This window comes from Rhineura floridana, chromosome 1 (assembly GCF_030035675.1).
Source record: "Rhineura floridana isolate rRhiFlo1 chromosome 1, rRhiFlo1.hap2, whole genome shotgun sequence".
Taxonomy (NCBI): domain Eukaryota; kingdom Metazoa; phylum Chordata; class Lepidosauria; order Squamata; family Rhineuridae; genus Rhineura; species Rhineura floridana.
The window spans coordinates 303775476-303802176 of NC_084480.1; the positions used below are offsets into that span (position 1 = coordinate 303775476).

General features: G+C 46.4%; 1 protein-coding gene across 5 annotated transcripts in view; it reads right to left on the reverse strand.

Moving 5' to 3' along the window:
* The window catches only part of LOC133375077 (WASH complex subunit 5), a 51852-nt gene that overhangs the window by 3971 nt on the left and 21180 nt on the right, over positions 1 to 26701 (reverse strand). For 2 of the 5 annotated variants that reach the window (XM_061606565.1, XM_061606576.1), the window contains 13 exons: positions 26203 to 26278; positions 25030 to 25140; positions 24774 to 24914; positions 20584 to 20664; positions 16827 to 16928; positions 16111 to 16290; positions 14557 to 14681; positions 13826 to 13988; positions 10017 to 10119; positions 8945 to 9024; positions 5710 to 5813; positions 4256 to 4385; positions 315 to 411 (listed from right to left, as the gene is read on the reverse strand). In XM_061606565.1, the coding sequence (XP_061462549.1) occupies positions 315 to 411; positions 4256 to 4385; positions 5710 to 5813; positions 8945 to 9024; positions 10017 to 10119; positions 13826 to 13988; positions 14557 to 14681; positions 16111 to 16290; positions 16827 to 16928; positions 20584 to 20664; positions 24774 to 24914; positions 25030 to 25140; positions 26203 to 26278 (1493 nt within the window). The remainder of the gene's footprint in view (positions 1 to 314; positions 412 to 4255; positions 4386 to 5709; positions 5814 to 8944; positions 9025 to 10016; positions 10120 to 13825; positions 13989 to 14556; positions 14682 to 16110; positions 16291 to 16826; positions 16929 to 20583; positions 20665 to 24773; positions 24915 to 25029; positions 25141 to 26202; positions 26279 to 26701) is intronic. The other 3 variants (XM_061606586.1, XM_061606579.1, XM_061606595.1) reach the window with 3 other exon arrangements.

A 26701-nucleotide genomic window follows, 5' to 3' on the forward strand; every position in this document is an offset into this window, starting at 1 on the left:
GATTAATTTACAAGGGTGCCCTAAAGTAAATCCACAGGTGTCTCTTTCTAAAGTGTGGCTCTATTAAGCCTTAAATGTAATCATGCCAACATTCAGAGGCAGTAAGAATAAAGTTACACAGCTTAAGCTTTATTTACAACTGTGTCTGTTTCCTTGTTCAAATCCAACTTGCAGAATATAATGAAGGAGGAACAACCATACCTGTTGGGGAAATTCAGTTACTAGTAACGTTACGAAAGTTAAAATCAAAGCTTTTTTTATTAACCATTCATGCTCAAAGTTGCAGGCTACACCCCCAAAAAGTTATACAATACCTAAGTTTTTGTTGTACTGAAGTTTCGGCAACTGGGAAATCAGAAATAGAAAATTCACAATGGGGAAATACGGCAGTCGTTTTGTAGTTATGTAGATCTAGGAAAGTAAAAAGATAGAGGGAGGGGAAAGAGCAGAAAGATATTAGCTATTCATTAGGATTTTTACATGACCAGATTAATGGTAAAAAGATGTTGAGAATTCTGTATTATTCCTGTATCTCGTTTTGGCACATCACAGGTATAGGGAACCTTTCCCAGGCAAAGGGCCACATTCTCTTTTGGGCAACATTCAGGGGCGCAAATCAGAGGGGTGGGTGGGGCCAAAGGAAAAAGTGCACAGAGCAACATTTTACTGTTGTACAGTAGGCTAGTTTCTGCACATACTCACACCCCCTCTCCATCCTCCACCCAGGCAAGCAAGTGGCATGATCAGAGCTCAAGGACGCATTCCAGCCAGGCTAAAACATTGAAGGAGGGGGCAGAGCAGGGCTGGGGAGGGGTGTGGCTTGGAAGAGTACTGAGGGTCAGACAGAGAGGCCTGAAGGGCTGCATTTGGCCCCCAGTTTATCAATTTAAACACAATTTTAGAAACCGAGAATTTCCAGGGGACAAATGGAACCACAAAACCATTAATTTTCATTAACATCTTCAAATCGCTGTTCATCTTGATCAACTGAACACATTGTTTCCCCAAATGCCCCCACAAGGCTTCTACTACTCTTTGACCCTGGCACTGAAATCCCATCGTCACATCCTGACATGAATTCTGCCTGCAGCCAAGAGTCTGCTATTTATTCTTAACATTTTGTCCTGCTCTGGAGAAACTAAGTCCCTCACCCCCTTAAGCCAACTAACAATTAATTATGCAGCCATGAGAGTGTCTCTATGCTATAGCCAGAATGGATTTTTCACATTCTGCCATGTTAGATTGAAATACCCCCATGCCATTCTGCTGCTTCCCATACACTCATTTCAAAACAAAACCTTTTAAAACTTATAGCCTTGAACTCAGAAACACTTGCTTAACAATCCTGTAAGTTTTCATGGCAATACACAAAACACTCAGAGAGAATCTAGAGTTCAAAAAGTAAAACGAGAAAACAAATCCGGACCCCTGTTGGACTTTTTTCTGTCAGAGTTCTCATAATTTGTTGAAATTAATTAAAAATCAGCCATGTTCACAGAATACCTGTAATCCTATTATTGACTTTGACCCATACTTTGACCTTTATATTCTGCAGTTTAAAAGTTTAAAAAATGCCTGGTTGATTTTTAATTAATTTAAGAAATTTAACATTGGAGTCTATGATAATGCAGACATGGTCAGTAACAGCCAACTGTCAGTGTTCTAAAAGCCAGACTAACAGCTGTTTGGCTTGGCTAGTCAGGAGGCCACATCCATGCCAGACATTTATTTCATTTAAAACAGCCATGGTTTCCCCCAGAGAATCCTGGAAAGTGTAGTTTGTGAAGGGTGATGAGAGTTTTTAGGAGACTTGTATTCCTCTGACAGAGCTCCAGTGGCCAGAGAGTTTAACAGTCAGCCCCACTTCTGGTGATTGTAGCTCTGTAAGGGGAATAGGGGGTTTCCTAACAACTCTCAGTACCCTTCACAAACTACACTTCCCAGGATTCTTTGGGGGAAGCCATGACTGTTTAAAGTGGCATTAATGTTGTGTGGACTGGCCAGGTACAGTTTTGGTTTAAGGTTTGGTGGGAGACTAGATGTGCCTGCTATAGAATAAAAATGTGGGGGAAACCCCAACAAATAATGAAACTGCTCACAACGAATCCCAACAGAAAGGAAAGGGGCTTTCCCTCTGCCCAGTGCCTACTCACCCAATCTCCTCCCCTCCCTCCAACTTCCTCCCCACAACTCTTCCTCCCCTTCCCTTCCCCCTCCATGGCCCTCCTACTGGTCAGTTTCCCCCATCCTAAGCATGATTGTACAGGAGTAAATCCCACTGAACTCAAGAAGCATGCAAATGATCAAACCTGTCCTCCTCCTTCCTCCTATCCCCTCCATCCTGCCCCCTCACCCATTCCTTTCCAATCCCCTCCCCCTCTCCACCTCCCTCCCCTTTCACTTATTCCCCCATGGTCAGCCTCACTTGTCCTAAGCAAAGATTGCATGGGAGTAAATCCCATTGAACCCAACAAGCAAGCAAACGATCAGATCAGCCTTTCTCTTCTCCTTTCTCCTCTCCTGCCTACTGCAGCCCTCCCTCCCCCTTTTCCTCCTCCACTGTGGTTAGTTTCACCTATCCTAAGCATGATTGCACAGGAGTAAATCCCACAGAGCTCAAGAAGCATGCAAATGATAAAAGCTGCTTTTCTCCTCCCTTCCCACCTGCTCTCATCCCCCTACCTCCCCTGTACCCTTCCTCCCGTCCATGGTCAATTTCACCTATCCTGAGCATGACTGCACAGTAGTAAATCCCACTGAAATCTATATACAGGCAAATGATCAATCCATTCTTCGCAAACTTGCACAGGATCCCATTTCTTATCTTCTGGATTAAAAAGAAGGGATATTCACTAACAGGGAAAAAAAAACCCTTGGGATTTAAGAAAGTACCTATAGCCAACAGATATTTCTATCAAACTTTAAAAAGCTTTCATCTTGGATGAAACAAATTATCTTGACCCATCCCAGTCTGGGTTCAGGCCTGTTATGGGACTGAATCTGCCTTGGTTGCCCTGATGGATGATCTTTATCAGGAGAAGGACAGGGGGAGAGCGACCCTGTTATTCTTACTTGATCTCTCAGCGGCTTTTGATACCATTGACCATGGAATCCTTCTGGGCCAACTTGGTATTGGAGGCACTGTTTTACAGTGGTCCCAATCTATCTCCAAGGTCGCGCTCAGAGAATAGCACTGGATGACTGTCTTTTGGCTCCCTGGCAGTTGTGCTGTGGGGTGCCACAGGGTACCATCTTGTCCCCCATGCTGTTTAACATCTATAGGAAGCCCTTGGGAGCGGTCATCAGGAGATTTGGAGCGATGTGTTAGCAGTATGCTGACGATACCCAGCTCTGTTTCTCTGTAACATTTGAATCGGGAGAGGCCATGCAAGCTCTGGACCGCTGCCTGGACTCAATGGTGGGCTGGATGAGGGCCAATAAGTCTGAATCCTAGCAAGACGGAGGTGCTATGGCTTGGTGGTTCCCGAGTTCGGATAATTGGTCAGTTGCCTGCTTTGGATGGGGTCGTACTCCCTCTGAAAGAGCAGGTTCGTAGTCTGGGGGTGCTCCTGGATCCATCTTTGTCGCTAGAGGCCCAGGTGCCCTCAGTGGGTAGGAGTGCTTTTTACCAGCTTGGGCTGGTAACACAGCTGCAGCCATTTCTGGACCAGGATAGCCTGACCACTGTTGTCCACACGCTGGTAACCTCCAGGCTGGATTACTGTAATGCGCTCTATGTGGGGCTGTCCTTGAGGTTGGTCCAGAAGTTGCACCTGGCACGTTACCAAATTCTTCCAAGCTATACAGGAAGCGGATTGGACTGTGAAAGACCAACCCAAATTGCGTTTGCATTTTGACAAATTTGTAGGGCAGTCCAATATCTCAGAGAGGAGGTCAGGTCTCCTGCTCCCCTGGTGGATTCACTATAGCTGCCCAATTTCCCTGCTTTTTACAATTTGATAGAAATATCTGTTGGCTATAGGTACGTTCTTAAACCACAAGGGTTTTTTTGTCTATTACTGAATAACCATAAAGTACATATAATTTTACAAAGTTCAAAAATATGAAAATATTTTTTTAAAGATACAACTAACTGTATCAAATTTCAATTGCTGAAGAATGTTTTGGAGAAGTATGGAATTTGGTGTTAAGAGCTAAGTGGGTGGTGCTGTTTCAACTACATAAGCAATGGCACTCACAGCCTGAACATTAGATACAGAGGGAATGATATCTCAGGAAAAGGAAACAGCCTCACCTTATTTAGTGGTGTGTGAATGCCAGCTGCCTCCAGATATGCTGTGATTTCATACAGAAGAGTGTTGTCTTCTTTAGGGTAAGGCAGTGATGGATCCTGGTAATGGGCTTCTATGTCAGCAAGGATTGCTCTAGAAGGACAATGGAAAAAGAGACCAACTCCCTAGAACCCCCATTCAAAAGACAGGCTGTGATCTATTGAAGATGAGGCCATCATCACAGCTACTCACAAGCGTAGAATCTAACATCCTAAAGTCTCAAACTGAAAAACCCAAGTTTCTAGTCCTTACTGCTTGAAAATGTGCAGGCAAAGTGTGATAAAATCTCAAAAGCTGTAGGTGGGGGTGCAGGACAGGATTTCATTGCCACACAAAGAAATTCCTGGTCCCGCTATACCAACAACTGGCAGAAAAGTAATATGTCAAACATGTTTAGCCTGGAGAAGAGAAGACTGAGGAGAGATATGATAGCACTCTTCAAGTACATGAAAGGTTGCCACACAGAGGAGGGCCGGGATCTCTTCTTGATCGTCCCAGAGTGCAGGAAGACAGATTTCGACTGAACATCAGGAAAAACTTCGTAACTGTTAGAGCCATAAAACAATGGAACCAATTACCTAGAGGGGTAGTGGGCTCTCCGACACTGGAGGCATTCAAGAGGCAGCTGGACAGCCACCTGTTGGGAATGCTTTGATTTGGATTCCTCCACTGAGCAGGGGATTGGACTTGATGGCCTTATAGGACCCTTCCAACTCTACTGTTCTATGATTCTATGTGAAACATGTGAAACACCTAATAAAATTTTATAAATTTGTCATTTAAATGTTATTTTTTTGAAAGAAATTAAATAATTTTGGTAAAAAAAGAAAAAAAACATCACTTTGTTGTTTGCAAGTAAAAATGGGAAACCCTGTCCCATGTATCAGAATGTTCTATGTCCAGTTCTTACATTTTGGAATAGTCTTAGTTCTTCAATAGATTTTAACGAAACTTAATATGGGAAAGTGTGTGTGTGAACATTAGATACCTGTCTTCATTTGTCCTCCACTCACTGTAAGCTGTCATGAGATGCCATTGGATTGAAAGGCAGGGTATAAATCATCAACACAAGTAAATTCACCATGCTACATATCAAGGGGCTGCCAAGGATGGGGGTTGGATTCAGGGATAGGGCAGGACTTTCAACTTCAGTGAACATAAATCTGGCAAAACACGAACACACACACACACACTACAAAAATGGGCAGGTACTCTCCTTCAACCTGTATTGTGTGTGTGTGCAAGCACGCATGGGTGAATAGTTCTCCAATAAGTTTGCGTCTCCTATGAAAACATGGCCTCATTTTTTTCAGCCCTTGTCCCTTGGACTTGATGGCCTTATAGGTCCCTTCCAACTCTACTATTCTATGGTCATCCTGGCAACACATTCTGATTGTCAAGGAATTTTGATTCTTACTTGTTAAGGTTCTCCAATGCAGCGGCTAAATGCTTGGAGTCAAATCTGCAGGAATAATTAAGTTCATTGGCTATCTGCCGTCTTAGAATCTGCATCTGGCCAACCTGGGAAAGGAAGGGGAGGGGAAAAGGAAGAAAGCACTGAGGAAACTGAAGGCTTAACTCAGCCCCAGTTAAAAGGGGTAGAGTTATAGTCCTGATATTATGCATGTTTATTTTGAATTAAATTGAGTGCAATGGGACATATTTATTTATAATCTACACTGTCATAAGAATGTATCAAGGCGGTATACCACATATAAAAGTAAAATCTGCAAAAATCCACCACGAAATCATTAAAAATATCAATAAATACAGATTGGTTAAAAAAAGAAAATTTAGATTGCAAAGTCCTGATTAAACAATACAGTTTTCAAAGGATGTCTGAAAGAAGAGGATGGTTTCTGCCAAAACTCTACCGGTAGGACATTCCACAGAGCAGGGCCTGCCACATGAAAGGCTCGGTCCCCAGTAGAAATGGAATCCTTTTGCGGCAGAGTTTCTGCAAATCTGTTGCCTGCCTGCCTGCCCACCCCTGCGCTATGGAGAAAGTAAGAGAGAAGCCCCCCTCCCCCCGCCCTGGGGCTGAACAATAGAGCGGAGGCCTTGGCAACAGTCTCCCTGAGCAGGGCCCGACTGCAGAAGAGGGACAGGAAGAAGAGGAACTATACTATGGGGTAAGTTACAGCTGCAGGTTGGGACAGGTGAAAAATCTGCTTAATTTTGACTGCGGGGAGTTGGAATTAAGTAATTATTCACCCACCCCAGCCTGCAGCCTGTTGCTTGCCCTGCAGTGAGATGCCTCCTCTTCCTCCTCTGCAGTTTGGCTGGGGGGGGGGGGCTTCCCTCCAGCCTTCTCTGTGGTGGTGGTGGGGAGGGCACTGATTGGATTTCGGCAAATCTGTGACGGCTGCATATTCTATTCCTAGTCCCTGGTGAAGGCCAAATGAACCTCACCAGCGCTCCCATTAGAGAGACTCAGTGACTGAGGTGGTGCATAATTGGTCCTTGAGGTCCAATCTCCCATGTAACTCTGCATAAGGCTTCAGCTGTAGACACTTTCATTAGGAATTGTCGCTTGTATCATTTTGTGATTACAACGGGAACTGTAAGCAAGACAATTGGACATGCAAGTTTTGAATCTAGTCAGAGCATTAGTGACCCCTTGTGGTGGTGGTACAACATTGCTCCATCAGCAGCAGCACTGGCTCACCTATGCACAATTCAAGATTCCAACTTGTTCCTTAAAGCCCTACTCTACGAGCGTATGAACAGGACTGGAACCAAATACATTCATTCAGTCATTCTCTCTCTCTCTCACACACTCTCTTTCTCTCATACATACACACAGACTCTCTCATACACACTCGGGCGCTCCCTCCCTCACACACTCGGGCGCTCCCTCCCTCACACACTCGGGCGCTCCCTCCCTCACACACTCGGGCGCTCCCTCCCTCACACACTCGGGCGCTCCCTCCCTCACACACTCGGGCGCTCCCTCCCTCACACACTCGGGCGCTCCCTCCCTCACACACTCGGGCGCTCCCTCCCTCACACACTCGGGCGCTCCCTCCCTCACACACTCGGGCGCTCCCTCCCTCACACACTCGGGCGCTCCCTCCCTCACACACTCGGGCGCTCCCTCCCTCACACACTCGGGCGCTCCCTCCCTCACACACTCGGGCGCTCCCTCCCTCACACACTCGGGCGCTCCCTCCCTCACACACTCGGGCGCTCCCTCCCTCACACACTCGGGCGCTCCCTCCCTCACACACTCGGGCGCTCCCTCCCTCACACACTCGGGCGCTCCCTCCCTCACACACTCGGGCGCTCCCTCCCTCACACACTCGCGCGCTCCCTCCCTCACACACTCGCGCGCTCCCTCCCTCACACACTCGCGCGCTCCCTCCCTCACACACTCGCGCGCTCCCTCCCTCACACACTCGCGCGCTCCCTCCCTCACACACTCGCGCGCTCCCTCACACTCACACTCTCACACTCACACCAGGCCCCAAACAGTTTGATCCACTTCCACACAGAAGAGCAGCCCTCTTGGATCAGGCCAATGACCCATCTAGTCCAGCATCCTGTTCTCACAGTGGCCAGCCAGAGGCCAATGGGAAGCCTGCAAGCAGGACCTGAGTGCCACAGCACTTTCCCCACCTATGATTCTAAGGAACTGGTATGCAGATGCAGGCTTCCTCTGATGATGGAGGTAGTATACAGTCTTCTTGACTAGCAGCCATTGATAGCCACTTAGTTGAAAGGCTACCACCAATCGCTACACCCTGTGCTAGTAAATTCCGTAAGTGAATTACATGCTGGCTGTGTTCACATATAACGTTAAACCATGGTTTTTTTTAAAAAAAAAATAATTTGTTCAGCAAAAACAGATGAGAAATAAACCAAGTAAAGCCTTGCTTTCCAGCTGCTCTTGCCTCTGTAGCTTGCTGAATGTCTGGGGCAATGACCCAACAAACCATCACTAAGCAAGTTCATTGGATTCAGACATAATAACAGCCCTCCTGGAACAGGCCAACAGCTCCTCTGGTCCACTATTCTTTTCTCACAGTGGCCACCCAGATGCCTATGGGAAGCCCACAAGCAGGATCCAAGTTCAATTCCTAACAACTGGCATTCAGAGGCACCCCGCTGAGAGCACCGCAGCCCAGTCCTAAGCTGTCTGAAGCCTATGGCTCCATGGGAAGGGCTTCCACAGCAGCTCCTCCTTCAAGTGTTCCTAGTGCCGAGGGGGCATCCACTACTCCTACGTGGCTCAAGGCACAGACAGGGCATGTTTCTCCCCACAAATTGCTACACAGCTGAACATATAATACCTGCAGGACGGAGGATCCAAGGTGCAGGTATGCTACAGTTCTGTACAACAAAGTCTATGCAAGTGCAGAATTGCATATTTAACATCTTTTTTCAGGTTGGGGGAAAATCATCTAACGCTATGAAAACACATAGCTAAAGACTAAACACATTTATAACTTCATAAGCTTTTGCACAAACATGTAATTAGAAACAAGCACATTTCCAGTCCTTTAGGGTGGTGGTGGTGGTGGGGAGAAGTCTTTAAAGCACTTGGGCAATGGTTGCTAAAATGCTGGAAGCAAAAGCAAAGTGATCAGAGATGAGAGCACTGTGGCCGTGCCTCACCCATCTTGTGATGGAGAGTGTTATAACAGAAGTACCTTCATAATTGCCTCAAGATAAGCAGCCCATATCTTCTGAGTTTTGGCAACTGCTGTGGAATATACTTTGCCACAATTGGCTGCAATAAAAGAAAACAGCAGAGGGGGAAAAAAAGTTCTATAACTGAAGTCCTCCCAAGTTTTTATGCACTTTAAAACGTTGGCATCTTAAGTGGTATTTCTACCCACTACATAGACAAAATAATCTGGAAAAGGCACATACACAATATTATATTTGAAGACAAGAAGAACGTGATGCTTGTACATCCTCTCCCTTGTGCATCTCCCCATTACGTCCAAAACTCTTAACAGTCATTAAAAAGGTACCATCAGTACCAATTTATAGCACAATCCAAACCCAAGATCTGCTGGTATGAGTGAGTTTGGAATAGGTGGATCTTGGGCTGTCCTGGCTGAGCAGGTACTACACCAACATAATTCTCTCATCCTGGCTGAGCCTGGGGCTATGGTGGCTCTGCTGGTGGAACTTAAGCCAGTGGAATTTACACCAAGTCCTCAAAAAAGGTGTGGCAGGGCAAGAAGAAATTCACACCTATTCCTATATCAACAGTCACGTGACCTGGCGGAACTTACACCAGAAAGAAGGGCGGTGTGGGTCAAACTGTTTTGAAGGCTTGCCTTCCCTGTAACAGGCCTGGGCCGGCTCAGATGGCAGTAGCCCCACTCTTGAACAGAATCTGGAATAGGGGTAATTTACACTGTCTTAAATTAAACCAGCGAATGTTCTTCCAGCTTCCTATACTTACCATTTTCAGCATTCACTTTCAGAACCATGGGGTTGTATTCAATGCAGCGCTAAGCCAATTGTTCCATCAGTACTTCTCCTTGCACGATGGAACAATTTATCCCTCTCCTCTCTGCTGTGTGCTCCCTAAATCTGTCCTGGGGGTTCCCCCAATCCTCTAGAACAGATTTTGGGACGGTGTGGGGTGCTTGTTGCACTAGTGCTAACTCTGACAATAGCCCAAAAACTGAGTTGAATACCACCCATGGTGACTTTCAGTTTGAGCATCTGTTTTCTAGCCTGGAACTCTTGTTTAAAGGATCTTACCCACAATTCCTTTCAAAGGATTCACAGTGTTTGTGAGAGATTTCAAGGCATCGTGTACTCCTTTATCACGTAGCACCATTTTCTGAAACATGCTGAGGAAATTCTAAATAAAAAAAAATGTTTTTAAGGACACGATTGGTGATGTTCTTCAGAAATGTCTAAAACTGCAGCACATGGGTGTGTGTGTGTGATGAGAAACCAACATGTATTAATGGCAACTACAAGATGCAAACAAGCTTTTCCTTCTCCCATTGGAGGCCTAGCAAATCACAGCCACGGTCTTCCACTCTGCAAAACGAGAATAATAATGACCTACCGTATATTCCGGCATATAAGACGACTGGGCGTATAAGACGACCCCCAACTTTTGAGAAGATTTTCCTGGGTTAAAAAGTCATCTTATACGCCGGAATAACAGCCCCCCAACCACAGCCACAACTCTTCAACCCGCTTGCCCCCATAGCAACCCGCCCCCAGCCGCAAGAAAGACCCTGATCCCCGTTTAAAAAGCCAGAGTCCCTCTCCCCTTTCTTCCCTGCATGGCCAGCGCCCCCTCGCCCCATAGCCCGCACCGACCTTTGCCCACCAAGAAGTGGATGTCGCTGAGCACCTCGTTCTTGAAGAGAAAGGCGAAGCGCTCCTGCACCGTCGGCTTCGTCGCCTGCCAGTTGTAGGCCGGCTCCCGCGGCGCCAGCAGGCCGGAGGCGGTGGCGGAGGGCGCCGAGGAGGAGGCCGCAGGGGCAGCTGTCGGCAGCGGGTTCCCGCCTCCGCCGCCTCCCGCTGCGGCGAGAGCAGCGAAAGCGGCCCGCCGTTGGCCGCCCAAGGAGGAGCAGCCGCCGCCGCCGCGGCCCCGTCGCTCACCTGAGCAGCGGCGGGAGGCGGCGCAGGCGAGGCCGCCATGGAGGAGAAGGACGCGGGGAGGCTGCTGCTGCTGCTGCCGCCCGGTGGATGTGCGTCAGCGGAGGCGCCGGCGCGGCCTGCGGCGGCGAGAGCAGCGAAAGCGGCCCACCGTTGGCCGCCCGAGGAGGAGCAGCCGCTGCCGCCGCGGCTCCGTCGCTTGCCTGAGCAGCCGCGGGCGGAGGAGCAGCAGCAGCAGCGGGAGGCGGCACAGGCGAGGCCGCCACGGAGGAGGACGCGGGGAGGCTGCTGCTGCTCCCCACCCCGGCCGCCATTTTGCGGCGGAGGAGGCCGCGCAGGAGATGGCGGGGACGGAGGAGCAATGGGGATTCCCCTCAGGGGAGGGGACGCCGGGCCAGGCTGCAAGCAGGAGAAATACTATATTCCGGCGTATAAGATGACACCCGGCGTATAAGACGACCCCCAACTTTTGTGAAGATTTTCCTGGGTTAAAAAGTCGTCTTATACGCCGTACTTTCGTTTCATGGGCTAATGAAAAGAATGTCCCAGTAAATGCCTATAGCCTGTGAACTTAAGAGCTTAATTCATCCGTTCCCATAGGTGCAACTCTGGGCTCATAGTCATCAGCTGGAATGGGATTCAGTTCTCATGCTCACATAGACAGATCCAACAACTATGGCTACTCAGGCTTTGGAGACAAAGAGAAGGGAGCAGCCTGTGCAGGCAGAACCACTATGCTTCTATGGGATGCATGGAAGGGCCTCCTATCCCACGTAATGCACACACATGCTGCTGTTGCACACCTGCAGCAATGCATGCTTAAGAGACTGCATATTGTATTACAGAAGGAATGGGGAGCCTGTGGCCCTGCAAGTGTGGTTGGGCTGCAACTCCATAAGAGCCTGCTGGATCTGGCCAATGGACCATCTTGTCCAACATCCTGTTCTCACAGTGGCAACCAAATGCCCATGGGAGATCTGCAAGCACCTGAGTGCAAGAGCACTTTCCCCTTCTCTGGCTTCCAGCAACTGGTATTCAGAAGCATACTGTCTCAGACTATGGAGGCAGAGCATAGCCATCATGGCTAGTAGCCACTGATAGCCTTATCCACCATGAATTTGTCTAATCTTTTAAAGCCATCTAAGTTGGTGGCCATCACCGCCTCTTCTGGGAGTGAATTCCATAACTTAACTATGAGCTATGTGAAGAAGTACTTTCATTTGCCTATCCTTGCCTATCCTGGACTCAGCTTCATTGGATGTCCATGCGTTGTGTTTGTATTTTCACAAATTTTTAGGGCAGTACAATATCTTAGAGAGGAGGTCAGGTCTCCTGCTCCCTTGGTGCATTCAATATACAGTAGCTGCCCAATTTCCCTGCTTTTGAAAGGTTGATAGAAACAACTGTTGGCTATAGGCAAGTTCATAAAGTGCAAGGGTTTGTTTCTGTAAGTGAATTTCTCCAATTTTTAATCTGGGAGATAAGAAATGGGATCCTATGCAAGTTTGCTGAGAATGAATTGATCATTTGCATGTTTATTGAGTTCAATGGGATTTACTCCTGTGCAACTATGCTTAGGACAGGTGAAACTGACCATGGGGGAGGGAGGGAAGGCTAGAGTTGGGAGGGGAGAAGAGGAGAGAAAGAGAGAAGGAAGGGAGAAGGAGGAAAGGCAGGTTTGATCATTTGTATGCTTATTGAGTTCAATGGGATTTACTCCTGTGCAATCATGCTTAGGATAGGTGAAACTGACTGGAGAGAGGAGATTGGGAGGGTGGGCACTGGGCAGAGGAATAGCCCCTTTCCTTTCCAACAGGAAAACATTGTGAACAGTATCATTATTTTCTGGTTTCCCCCCACCTTTTTATTCTACAGCAGACACATGTATTCTCCCACCAAATTTAAACCAAAGCTATCCCTGACCACATCCACCTCAGACATTTATTCCACTTTAAACAGTCATGGCTTCGCTCAAAGAATCCTGGGAAGTGTAGTTTGTGAAGGGGGCTGAGAACTGCTAGGAGGCCTGTGAACGGCTGTATTCCCCTCACAGAGCTACAATCACCAGAACTCTTTGGGAAGAGGGGCTCACTGTGAAACCACCCTGGCCCCTGGAGCTCTCTCAGGGGAATAGGAGTCTCCTCACAACTCTCAGCACCCTTCACAAACTACACTTCCCAGGATTCTTTGGGGGAAGCCATGACTGTTCAAAGTGGAATAAATGTCTGGTGTGGGTGTGGTCCCCTGATTAGCCAAGCCAAACAGCTGTTCGTCTGGCTTTTACAACAGTTGGTTCTCACTGAGCATGCCTGCACTATCATAGACTCTAATGTTAACTTTCCTAACTCAATTAAAAATCAGCCATGCATTTTTTTTAGCTTTTAAACTGCAGAAGATGGTCAGCGTATGGGGCAAGGTCAGTAATAGGATTACAGGTACTTTGTGAACATGGCTGATTTTTAATTAATTTCAACAGATTATGAGACCACTGACAGAAAAAAGTATAACAGGGGGCTGAATTATTTTACTCTTGTTAGACTTTAAACTCTGGATTCTTTGATTGTTTTGTGTATCACCATGAAAATTTAAGAGGGCTGCTGTTAAGCAAGTGTTTCTGAGTTAGGACTATAAGTTTTGTAAGAGATGATGTTTTGAAATGAGTTTATGGGAAGCAGCAGAATGGCACGGGGCGTATTTTCAATTTAACATGGCAGTACAGTATGTGAAAAATCCATGCTGGCTATAGTATACAGTCACTCTTGTGGCTGTATAATATCACAGTAAATGATCAAGGGATGACTGAATACTGTTTTCTTGTTTTCATTTATATCAAATTAACTAGCATGCATTAATGTCTCCCCAAGACATATGCATAGAATTCCTGGAATTTTGTCACCTTAGACAGTTACATACTTTGATTCAAGACCTAGGTAGGTCCAAGTATTGGTTACCTGCAGTTCTTTCACAATCATGAAGCAAAGAAGTCTGTCTAGACCATTCAGGCCAAAGGTGCCCAAAGTGTCCTGGATTTCAGAAAACAGGCGACTGTTGGTCACTTCCTGACGAGTTCTCATGTCATACCAGGTGTTCAGTTGATCAGTGTAGCATGCAACTCTGATGGGAAACAGCAGGCATATTTACAAAGGAGGTATACCAAGTATCATTACATATCAGGACAAACTCTGTGCCAAAAAATATGCAAGTTAATGGTAGAACTGAGTTTGAATCTTAGTGCGTATTTTGAAAGCCAAAGTAATTTTATATTTTTATCAATGCATCCTCCCTGTCCCCCATTCCAGAATTGATTCTGGAGGCAGAAGGGATGACATCATGTAGCCAAATCTGATCGACTATGTGAGGATAAGATGCAATCATGTTGACCACGTGATCCCTGATTGACAGATCTCCTCAGGAAGAAGCCCATGTTTTCTTTTGCTTTTTTTAAAAAAAAGTAGAGGGGCTGCAAATCGTTGAAAGAAGCTCCTGCAAGCAGATGGTAGTAGTTTGTGGAAGAGGTAAAACAGAGGCTTACATGAAACTTTTGTGCCTAACTCCATCCCTTCCCACACACATTTTGGTGGGTAAATGTTTGGCACAATCCTTGTCATACAATTATGCAAACATTATGTTTTTAGAAACAACCCAATCTGGATGAGAATATGCAAGTCATGTACATACTCACTTTGGGTCTGTGATCCTCAAAATCTCTCGGCAGAGACGACCAATAAATGTAACAGATTCATCCATGGGTGCAAATTTGGGTATTGGGATATGAGTGGACTGATACATGCTTTGCCAGTCTTGAATCTGAAAAGAAACATGGGTGGGAAGGAATTCTGAGGGCTGCCTTTGATTTTTTTTTTAAGTTTTTGCTTCGAGGCTGTTGGAGGTCACCAATTCATAGGGTCGCTGTATGTCATAATCGACTTGAAGGCACATAATAAAAACAACAATAAAAAAGACACCCTTAATCTGGACAAGGTGGAGCACCCAGTCTTATCAGATTTATCAGCCTGGCGCCAACACTGTTATCTTTTTGGCACCAGGTCAAGACTTTCCTCCTCTCCCAGGCATTTTAGCATGTGTTTTAAATTGTTTTTATATTGTTTTAAATTTTAAAATTGTGTTTTAAATTGTTTTTAAAATATGTGTTTTAAATTGTGTATTTGTTTTAATGTTTTTGATTGCTGTAAACCGCCCAGAGAGCTTCGGCTATGGGGTGGTATACAAGTGCAATAAATAAATAAATAAATATCAGATTTCTGTCCTATGCTAGTGTCTGAAATCCATTTAGGATGCAAAAAAAACAGACATCTTCAGTTTTGCCCTTCACTCTTTCCTTCTCTACCTAATTAGTTCCACAGAATGGATTTGTGCATCTTCATTTAGTATGTTGCATGTGGAAAAAGCAACTGTAATCAGTTTGGCAGTGCAGACTGATTCACTGGGAAAAGGCTGTAGAGCTTATGTTTTGCATGCAAAAGGCCCCAGGTTCGGCTGGAAAAGATCCCTGTTTTAGGGTCCTGGGAACTGCTGTGTGGCAGGCAGCAGAGATCAGGGATTGGGAACCTGCAACCTTCTGGATGGATGTTGTTGGACTACAACTCTCATCATTTTGGGCCACTGGCCATGCTGGCTGGGGCTTAAAGGAAGCTGGATTCCCAACAAGGTTTGAAGGACCACAGTTTCTCTGTCTCCGGTGTAGATAATACTGAGCGAGATGGGCCAATGGACTGCAACAGTATAAGGCAGCTTCCTATGGCTTGTATCCTACTCAAAGTAGACCTGCTGAAGTAAATTTCAATAGCTCTACTCTGAGTAAAACTTAGTTGGATACAACCAAATCTTCCTAAAGCCAAGACCTAGATTGTAAAACGTTTAGTGCTATAGCAGCAAAATGTTCTGGGGCGGCTTGCAGTGTGAACCTACCACAACCAATGGCTATGATCCTTATAGAAGCCTTTCCAACCCTTTGGGTCCCTAGGTGTTGCTGGACTACAATTCCCATCGTTCCTGACCATTGGCCATGCTGACTGGGGCTGATGGGAGTTGTAGACCGACAACACCTGGGGACCCAAAAATTGGGAAAGGCTACCTCATAGCATAGCTATTAGTGTGTTCCAACCTTGTTGTTAGATTTCCCAGTGGAGCGTGTCATAGGATCAAGCACTTAAAGTAGTAGTAGTTTTTGAACAGTTTAAATATTCTGAAGCTCTTCAGCCAGAACTCCTTGTACCTTTGTCCTCAAGAAGTTATTGCACTCTTGTTCCACATTGTAATTAATAATTCGTGACACTTCCTCCTGCCAGATCTTTAAGCCGTAAATGTTGACATAATCCTGGATATACTCAAAAGAACGGTGGAACCCATCCATGGTAGCTGCCATGTCTTTCAGCTTGGGCATGAGTTCACTGGGCTGTAGAAAGAAGGAAGGTGAAAAATGACACCCAGCATTTATTTCTCTATCACCTTATGGTTCATCATTTTTTGGAAATCTGTGAGGTTGCAGGGGGGAGAAAGCTAAGAGTTAGTCCAGAGTAAAGAACAAAAATTAACTTAGCATTTTTGTAGTGCATGTCACAGTAAACCATAGTCTAAACAAACCCAGGCACTAATGGTTTGTTGCTCTCCAAACAAGCCATGGGAGGAAGTCATGATTTCTTTTTGGTTTCCTCTCATGGTTTATTTGGAAAAAAGCAATCCACTAGCGTTGGTGTGCAGAAACTACTAAGGGGAGTTGTTAAGTGAGTGCAATCTGAGCAGCTTACAGCAGCATTCTGCTTGTTCATCATAAGCCACAGTTTGTTTTTACTAGGATGTGCTGTGACATGTGAACTGGGCTTCTGTATAGAGCTGTAGGGTGTTTTGAGAACAGAGTCACATTATGCTCTGGCCAAGAGGATATAGAGAAGCAAAGAAAAATGAGGAAGCTCAGAGAGAGGCATTTGTGACCTTGGCTCTGGGGTTGAAGGTGAGCCCTCTGTGTAGCGCTAGGGCCACACGTTTCACCAGCTCTTTCCTTATTCCATCTTCTAGCAGCTGTTTTGGATCCACCTAAAAGGAAACACACCAGGCAGGAGGCATTATGTACAATACAGACACATATTTACTACAAATGTCAATACATTGCTTTGTAGCCACGTGATAATTGTGACCAATGTTGTATATTACACTAGGGCTACACTGAACATTCCCCTGTTTTGCTTTTGGGGGCAAAACGTTTTCTCTGAAGGAGGAAAACATTTCCAGACTCCCGCCTGCAAATATTCACATGTTTTTTTGGGCTGCTCTCCTGATCTGCTTCTGCACCATTTTTTGTTGGTTGGTTTGTTTTCGGAGGGGTGGGTGGGATAGTCATATTGGTGATCTGATGTAGCCCAACTAGAGATCATATAAACAAAATGTTCTTGTATCAAATGATATATAGCTGATCAGATATATCAGTGGGAGAGAGGGTAGTGCTTCCTGGATAATCATTGCTCTGTGAATGTGTGAACAATCCCTGGAAAGAACTGCTGAAAAACTAAGAGCAGCTTTTCTCCCCCTTTCAGCTCAGCCCTAGTTCTGTCTCTGTCTTGAATCTGTTTAAACACAAGGCGCTAATGGAAGGCTGGCTCTAGGAGGCATTGCACAATTCTGTTTCCAGAAACCACAATTTGCTGTTATTATTTATTTATTTGTTAAATTTTTATACCGCCCCACTAGCACAGCTCTCTGGGCGGTGTACAACAGAAAGTATATACAATAAAATCACATAAATCAGTACAAAAACATATATATAAAAATCCACAAATCTAAAACCAAATTGAACATATTAAACTAAAATGCCTGAGCAAAGAGAAAGGTTTTAACTTGGCGCCGAAAAGATAGCAATGTCGGCGCCAAGCGCATCTCAACGTGAAGACTATTCCACAATTCAGGGGCCACCACTGAGAAGGCCCTGGTTCTTGTAACCATCCTCTGAGCCTCTCTATGAGTCGGAACTCGGAGGAGGGCCTTTGATGTTGAACGTAGTGTACGGGCAAGTTCACACTGGGAGAGGCGTTCCAGGAGGTATTGTGGTCCCGCACCGTATAAAGCTTTATAGGTTAAAACCAGCACTTTGAATCTGGCCCGGAAACATATAGGTAGCCAGTGCAAGCGGGCCAGAACAGGTGTTATATGTTCGGACAGCCTGGTCCTCGTTATCAGCCTGGCCGCCACGTTTTGCACAAGCTGTAGTTTCCGAACCGTCTTCAAAGGCAGCCCTACGTAGAGCGCATTGCAGTAATCCAATTGAGAGGTTACCAGAGCATGGACAACTGAGGTGAGGTCCTCCGTGTCCAGATAGGGACGTAGCTGGGCTACCAACCGAAGTTGGTAGAACGCATTCCGTGCCTCCGAGGCTACTTGAGCCTCGAGTGACAGGGAAGGATCTAAGAGTACTCCCAGACTATGAACCCGCTCCTTCAGGGGAGTGTAACCCCATCCAGAACAGGGTGCATATCCACCATCTGATCAGAGAAATCACCCACCAACAGCATCTCAGTCTTGTCTGGATTCAGCCTCAGTTTATTAGCTCTCATCCAGTCCATTATCGCAGCCAGGCAACGGTTCAGCACATTGACAGCCTCACCTGAAGAAGATGAAAAGGAGAAATAGAGCTGCGTATCATCAGCGTACTGGTGGCAACGCACTCCAAAACTCCTGATGACCGCACTCAGCGGCTTCATATAGATGTTAAAAAGCATGGGGGACAGAACTGACCCCTGCGGGACTCCACATTGGAGAGCCCACGGTGTCGAGCAATGTTCCCCAAGCACTACCTTCTGGAGACAACCCGCAAGGTAGGAGCAGAAACACTGCCAAGCAGTGCCCCCAACTCCCAACTCCACGAGCCTCTCCAGAAGGATACCATGGTCGATGGTATCAAAAGCCACTGAGAGATCAAGGACAATCAACAGAGTTACACTCCCTCCGTCCCTCTCCCGACATAAGTCATCGTACAGGGCGACCAAGGCTGTCTCGGTGCTAAAACCGGGCCTAAAACCCGATTGAAATGGATCTAGATAATCGGTTTCATCCAATAGTGCCTGGAGCTGGGCAGCAACCACTCGTTCCAAGATCTTGCCCAGGAATGGAACATTCGCTACTGGTCTGTAGCTATTAAGGTCTTCTGGGTCTAAGGAAGGTTTTTTTCAGAAGTGGTCTCACTACTGCCTCTTTTAGACAGCTAGGGACCACTCCCTCTCGTAAAGAGGCGTTTATCACTTCCCTGGCCCAGCCAGCTGTTCCATCCCTGCTAGTTTTTATTAGCCAGGAGGGGCAAGGATCTAGTACAGAAGTAGTTGCATGCACCTGACCAAGTACCTTGTCCACGTCCTCGAGCTGAGCCAACTGAAACTCATCCAATAAAACATGACAAGTCTGTGCTCTGGACACCTCATTAGGATCAACTGCTGTAAACTGGGAGTCCAAGTCCCGGCGGATGCATAAGATCTTATTCTGAAAGTGCCCAGCAAATTCATTACAGCGGGCTACCGATTGCACTATCATGTCCTCAGGGCCAGAATGTAGCCCTCGGACAACTCTAAAAAGCTCTGCTGGGCGGCAAAGAGATGACATAATTGTGGCAGCAAAGTATTGTTTTTTCGCCATCCTCACCGCTCCTAAATACAAATTAGTAGAGGCACTCACCAGTGCATAATTACATCCGTCAGGAGTTCGCCTCCACCTCCGCTCAAGCTGCCTCCTATCCTGTTTCATCGCTCTCAGCTCCGGAGTATACCATGGAGCTGTATGAGCTCTACACAGGAGAGGGCGCGCAGGAGCAATCGTGTCAACAGCCCGGGTCATCTCCGTATTCCACAGCTCAACCAGGGCTTCGACAGGAGCGCCAGTCTTATCAGCCAGAAACTTCCCCAGAGCCCTTTGAAAACCTTCAGGATTCATTAGGCTCCAGGGGCGGACCAATTTAATAGGTCCCCCACCCTTGCGGAGGGGAAAAGCCACTGTAAACTTCAACAAGTGGTGATCTGTCCATGACAAAGGGAGAGATGTAAAACTCCCCACATCCAGATCACCATCCCTATGTCCAGTAGCAAAAATAAGATCTAGAGTATGTCCCGACACATGTGTTGGGCCACTAACATATTGGGACAGCCCCATGGTTGTCATGGAGACCATGAAGTCCTGAGCCGCCCCGGATAAAGTAGCCTCGGCATGGATGTTGACATCCCCCAGTACCAATAGTCTGGGGGATCTCAGCAGTACCTCGGAGACCACTTCCGTCAGCTCAGTTAGGGAAGTCATTGGGCAGCAAGGTGGGCGGTACACCAACAATATTCCCAGTCTGTCCCTTTGACCCAGCACAAGGTACAGACACTCCAGACCAGTTGCTACATGGACATGGTGCTTGATGATCTTCATCAGTGCTTATCTGCTGCTTTTGAAAAGGAGCAATCAAAGTGACTTACAAAACCATAATACACAGAACAACTTGACCATCATTTAAAGCCAAACATAGGAAAAAAAATAGAAACAAAATTCCCTAAAGTGCTCATCCACAACAAGAACTATAAAAAATGGTGAATCCTATCCTACTAAGAAAAGTACGGAGACAACAAATCACTGGAAGGTGGGCCTTGGGCTCAAAAAGGTTCCCCAACCCTGGCTTAGGGGATCCATTAATTCCTAGTTTTCTTCAGTCTGCTGTAACGGGAAGCATTACCTTGATGATCCCGACCAATGTTGTTTTCATCATTAGGATGCCTTCCGTGAAGATTGAGATGGCATGCGTAAGCTTAGCAACCTTTGAGGACAGAAGAAGCTCGCAGTTTTTAAAAAGTAACAATTATGGCAGGCAGGCAAAAAACATCACTGCTGAAGAAGCCTCCTCTCCTCCTACATGTGTGTTTATTATTTATTGCATTTATATACCGCCTCATAGCCGAAGCTCTCTGGGCGGTTTACAACAATTAAAAACATTAAAAACAAGTATACAAATTTAAAACCATACCAAATTAAAACCCATAAAAACTGATAGGCAAGTTAAAAACATGCTATTCAAATGCTGTTAAAAATGCCTGGGAGAAGAGGAAAGTCTTGACCTGGTACCAAAAGGTAACAGTGTTGGCGCCAGGCGCATTCCATAATTTGGGGGAAGGCCCTCCTCTCCCTTGTTGCCATCCTCCCATCTTCCCTCGGAGTAGGCACCTAGAGGAGGACCTTTGATGGTGAGCATAGTGTATGGGTGGGTTCGTGTCAGAAGAGGTGTTCAATCAGGTATTGTGGTCCCAAGCTGTGCAAGGCTTTATAGGTTAAAACCAGCACCTTGAATCAGGCTCAGAAACATACAGGCAGCCAATGCTGGCGGGCCAGAATCGGTTTTATATGTTTGAACCGTCTGGTCTCTGTTACCAATCTGGCCACTGCATTTTGCATAAGCTGCAGTTTCCGAACTGTCTTCAAAGGCAGTCCCATGTAGAGCACATTGCAGTAATCTAACTTGGAGGTTACCAGACCATGGACAACTGAAGCCAGGTTATCCCTGTCCAGATAGGGGTGTAGCTGGGCCACCAACCAGAGTTGGTAAAAGGCACTCCGTGCCACCGAGGCTACCTGAACCTCAAGTGACAGAGATGGTTCTAGGAGAACCCCCAGGCTGGACATCCACCACCCACCATAATACAGTAGAAGACAGAAACAAAATTCAAAGGGACCTTGATAGGCTGGAGCATTGGGCTGAAAACAACAGGATGAAATTCAACAGGGATAAATGCAAAGTTCTACACTTAGGAAAAAGACACCAAATGCACAGTTATAAGATGGGGGATACTTGGCTCAGAAATACAACATGGATCTTGGAATTGTCATTGATCACAAGCTGAATATGAGCCAACAGTGCAATGGGGCTGCAAAAAAGGCAAATGCTGTATTAGGCTGCATTAACAGAAGTATAGTTTCCAAATCGTGTGAAGTATTAGTTCGCCTCTATTCAGCAATGGTTAGGCCTAATCTTGAATACTGCATCCAGTTCTGGTCTTTACACTTCAAGAAGGATGCAGACAAACTGGAACAGGTTCAGAGGAGGGCAACAAGGATGATCAGGGGACTGGAAACAAAGTCCTATAAGGAGAGACTGAAAGAACTGGGCATGTTTAGCATGGAGAAGAGAAGACTGAGGGGAGATATGATAGCACTCTTCAAGTACATGAAAGGTTGTCTCACACAGGAGGGCTGGGTTCTCTTCTCAATCGTCCCAGAGTGCAGGACATGGAATAATGGGCTCAAGTTGCAGAAAGCCAGATTTCGACTGGACATCAGAAAAAACTTCCTAACAGTTAGAGCCATACAACAATGGAACCAATTATCTAGAGAGGTAGTAGGCTCTCCGACACTGGAGACATTCAAGAGGCAGCTGGACAGCCATCTGTCAAGAATGCTTTAATTTGGATTCCTGCATTGAGCAGGGGGTTGGACTTGATGGCCTTATAGGCCCCTTCAACCTCTACTATTCTATGATTCTATGATCCGGTCAGATGAACCACCCACTAACAGCATCTCAATCTTGTCTGGATTGAGCCTCAGTTTATTAGCCCTCATTCAGTCCATTGTCGCAGCCAGGCACTGGTTCAGCACATTGACAGCCTCACCTGAAAAGGATGAGAAGGAGAAACGGAGCTGCATGTCATCAGCGTACTGATGGCAACGCACTGCAAAACTCTGGATGACTGCACCCAATGGTTTCATGTAGATGTTGAACAGCATGGGGACAGAATTGACCCCTGTGGAACCCCATACTGGAGAATCCACAGTGCCGAGCAATATTCCCCAAGCACCACCTTCTGAAGCCAACCCACCAAGTAGGAGTGGAACCACCGCCATGCAGTCCCTCCCACTCCCAACTCAGCCAGTCGTCCCAGAAGGATACCATGGTGGCTGGTATCGAAAGCCATTGAGAGATCAAGGAGAATCAACAGAGTCACACTCCCCCTTGGTCATCATACAGGGCGACCAAGGCTGTTTCTGTGCCAAAACCAGGTCTGAAACCTGACTGAAATGGACCAGATAATCAGTCTCCCCCAAGAGTGTCTGGAGCTGGCCTGCAACCACTCATTCAAAAAATGATCTGTGCTGTATTTTATTTTTATTTACTTCTTCCATTTATAGACTGCCCTTCATAGAGATCACGGGGTAGTTCATAAAACATCAAAACTTCATTAAAACTTACAATTATTAACTGATAACTGTGACAGCAAAAGGAGACTGATTATTATTATTAATTGCATTTGTTAGTTGCTTTATACAAAAGAATGTTTTGAAGCAACTTAAGAAGATAAAATATAAACAGGTTGCTTCAAAAGGGAAGTAGACAAATTCATGGAGGGTAAGTATCAACAGCTATTAACCATGAATCTTACATGAAACATATACAGTACTAACCGATGCTCCAGGAACTAAACTCCTTTTCATGAAGGCTTTTTTAAAGAGGAAACTCATCAGCTTTGCTTTGCTATAGATAAACTTTCAAGCCTGTCCCTTTGCTTTAAGGTGAAACTGACCAGCATGTGTCTTTGCTTTGCCATGGATAAACTTCCAAGCCTGTGCCTTTGCTTTGCTAAGTTGAAACTGACAAACCTGTGTGTTTGCTTTGCATTAAAGAGATCTCTTGCTTTCTCCCAGGGCTGGGGAAGGAAGGATCCAATATGATTCAGAGGAAGGGGAGGATGCTGGGTTGGCACCCTTTAAAGCTCCTGTTGAAACTGCCCCCCACCATCTGTGAACATGTATAGGAACCTATCCCCATTCTTTCCATGTTATTCCTACCTCTGGTACCAAAGTTTCTGTTAAAGAAGTAATGTCCAGGAATGCATCTACTTTGTTAACTGAGGTATTACTGTATTCAGAAGCAGTAGGCAGGCCCTCCCTTAGCATGTGCGGGGCCCGGGGCAAAAGCATAGTTGGGGCCCCCCTACATTCATTCTCTCTATAGATATCCTTTCCTCCAGGCAGTGGCGAAGGCTTTGTATTTCGGCTGCTAGGAGCTTGCGGCTGCGGCTCCCTTGTTTGCAGCATTCGTTGGCGGTGGCGGCTTTGTATTTTTCGGCTGCGGTTCCTTTTTTTGCAGCCTTTGTTGTAGACTCACTTAGTGTTTCTCGCTGCAAAGTTTTCTCCTTCCTGGCTCGCTACTGCGAGACCTCCGCTGCACCTCTTCCTCCTGGCTCGTTTCTACGCTCCCCTCAGCTCGCTACTGCGGCCGTGAGGAGGACGTGGCCGCTGCTTTTATATGCAGATCACCAAGCGTTGCCCCCCCCCAAACTGCGGGGCCCAGGGCAACTGCCCCGCTTCCTGGTGCCTAGGGGCAGCTCTGGCAGTATGTCTGAGTACGTTTTGCTGGGGAACAACAATGCGAGAGGGAGGGTATTGCCTTCATGTTCTGCTTGTGGGCTTCCTAGAGACATCTGGTTGGCCACGGTGGGAAGCAATATGTTGGGCTGTTGCTCTGATCTAGCAGGGCTGCTCTTATCCTTCCCTCTAGCTCCAACGTTCAGGGTGTGAATGCTGCTCTGTATGTAGCCAAAATGGCACCACCCATGCACAAGTAGGTTGCATCAACAGGCTTAGGGGAACCCCAAGATTTGTAGAAGTACAAAAAAACTAGAGGAAAAACCCTAACCAGGTGTGGGGAGAAGAGGACCTCCTAAAATAGCCGAATAAGGAACAAACACGCTCAGTAGAAATGGAATGCTAATGGACTATAGAGGAATGAAATAGAATGGACTGTGTGCAACCCTGAAGAGAACTCCACACTGCAACATTTTGTTGTAGGTCTCACTTGAAATCTTATAAATGCTCACTTGTACCTGTTTCTGCCAGTAACCCCCCTCCACATTTTAAGCTCTTAAAATTGTGACACACCTCATATCGCGGTCCAAGGTGGGCGTAATCCCGCAGCTTGTCTTTGTCCAGGCGGGTAGGCACTTCAATGATATCATGAGTCTGCAGCTTTATAATCTTAAGGAGGGATGTAAACATGCTTTCAGGAATGATCTGCAAAACCTTTTATCCAAAGGAAACAAAACCCAAAAAGGGATGACACAGGCTTAATATCAGGTCTCTAAGTGTAACCCCCCCCCCAATTTCTATTAAAATGAGATTAGAAGGAAGTTGCTACCTTTCTCACATAGAAAACCAGTTCACCAGAATAATACTGCGATACACTGAGAAGGTCAGGGCTGTTTGCTTGGTTGATACGAAGCAGTGGCATATCAAGAGCTGAAGCCAGCTAGAAGCAGAATGGAAGAACTTAGGCTACTGTTGCAGGTGAGATAGCCAGCCACGGGCAGGACTTCGCTCAGAGTAAAATGGATTGGTTTGCTGGACTTCCTGAAACTAATCTGAACCCTGTGTTTGGTCCAGCAGGGCTGGCATCAGGAGTAGACATCACCAGGAACCTGCCAAGGCCCATATTCCAACAGGGGCCCAACGCCACTCCCTAGAGCCCCCTCTTCTTTTCCTGGATGACACTATGCATTCACCTGCCTTCTCTACCTCCAAAAACCTGGAGCCACCACTCCAGAATGGGAAAGGTTCAGAACAGATTGGGAAAGTAAGCTCTGCCATATGGTTCCGGTACACCAGAAGCAGCCAATATGGTGCACTCAGATGTTGTTAGACTACAACTACCCAGATCCCTCACCACTGGTCATGCTGGCTGGGGTTGATGGGAGTTGGGAGTCCAATCACATCTGGAGGGCACTATGTTGGCTACTCCTGCTGTACACACTATGACAGAGCTCAGCCCTTGGATACTGCTGTGTGGATTTGCTGTTGTACCCAGGGGTCCTGGGAAGCATGGGAAATGTGCTGCTAAACCTTCCCAGGAATCCCTCTCTTGCTCTGAAGGGCATGCGGTGGAAAGGAGACCTCCACTACATACAGCAGGCTCAAATGAATCTACTTTGGAAAGGGCTGCACTCCTGGAAGAGTGGGGAGTGGAAATGGAGGGAGCAAGACCTCAAGAACTTAGAGCCTGAAACCCCCCGCCTCCCAATTTTTGGAGTTTGCAGTATCGAAAAAGGAAGAAGCTCCATTTTGGGATGCAAATGTGCAAATGCTTGGCTCTAAGCTGGCACATTAGTACCACGTAGAACCAGAGCTTGGAAAAGTTACTTTTTTGAACTACAACTCCCATCAGCCCCAGCCAGCATGGCGCTGGCTGGGGCTGATGGGAGTTGTAGTTCAAAAAAGTAACTTTTCCAAGCTCTGCGTAGAACATACCCACCAGGTTAACAACAGCAACCAGTTCATGTCAGCTTTTTTTTTTAAAGCCCCTTTTCCTACTTACCTTTAAAAATGTGGCTCTGAGTTTGGTTACCATAGATGGGGTTGCCCTTATACTTTCCTGCATGATAGATGTGAAACTGGAAAAAAAGGAGGGGGAAAATTAAGATCATAACTAGCGTCTGAAATCATTTCTCTATGACCCTGTCCTCACAGAAGTGGTAAACCTGGCTGTACCACCTTCACACTGTAGCTCAGGGCCATAGCTTCAGCGGCAGAACATCTGCTTTGCATGCAGAAGGGCCCATGGTTCAAGCACCAGCATCTCCAGATGGGGCTGGGAAAGACTCCCTCTCTGAAATCCTGGACAGCTACTGCCAGTCAGTGCAGACAATACTAAGCTAGATGGACCAACGGTCCGATGAAGGAAAAGGCAGCTTCCTATGTTCACATTGCAGAGGGAGCTTCCCCTACATATTCCTCCAGCGCAAGAAGACCCCTTTTCCCAACAATTAGGGCTATATTTTTGCTTTACAGACTGTCAGGGCATGGAGATCTAGAAC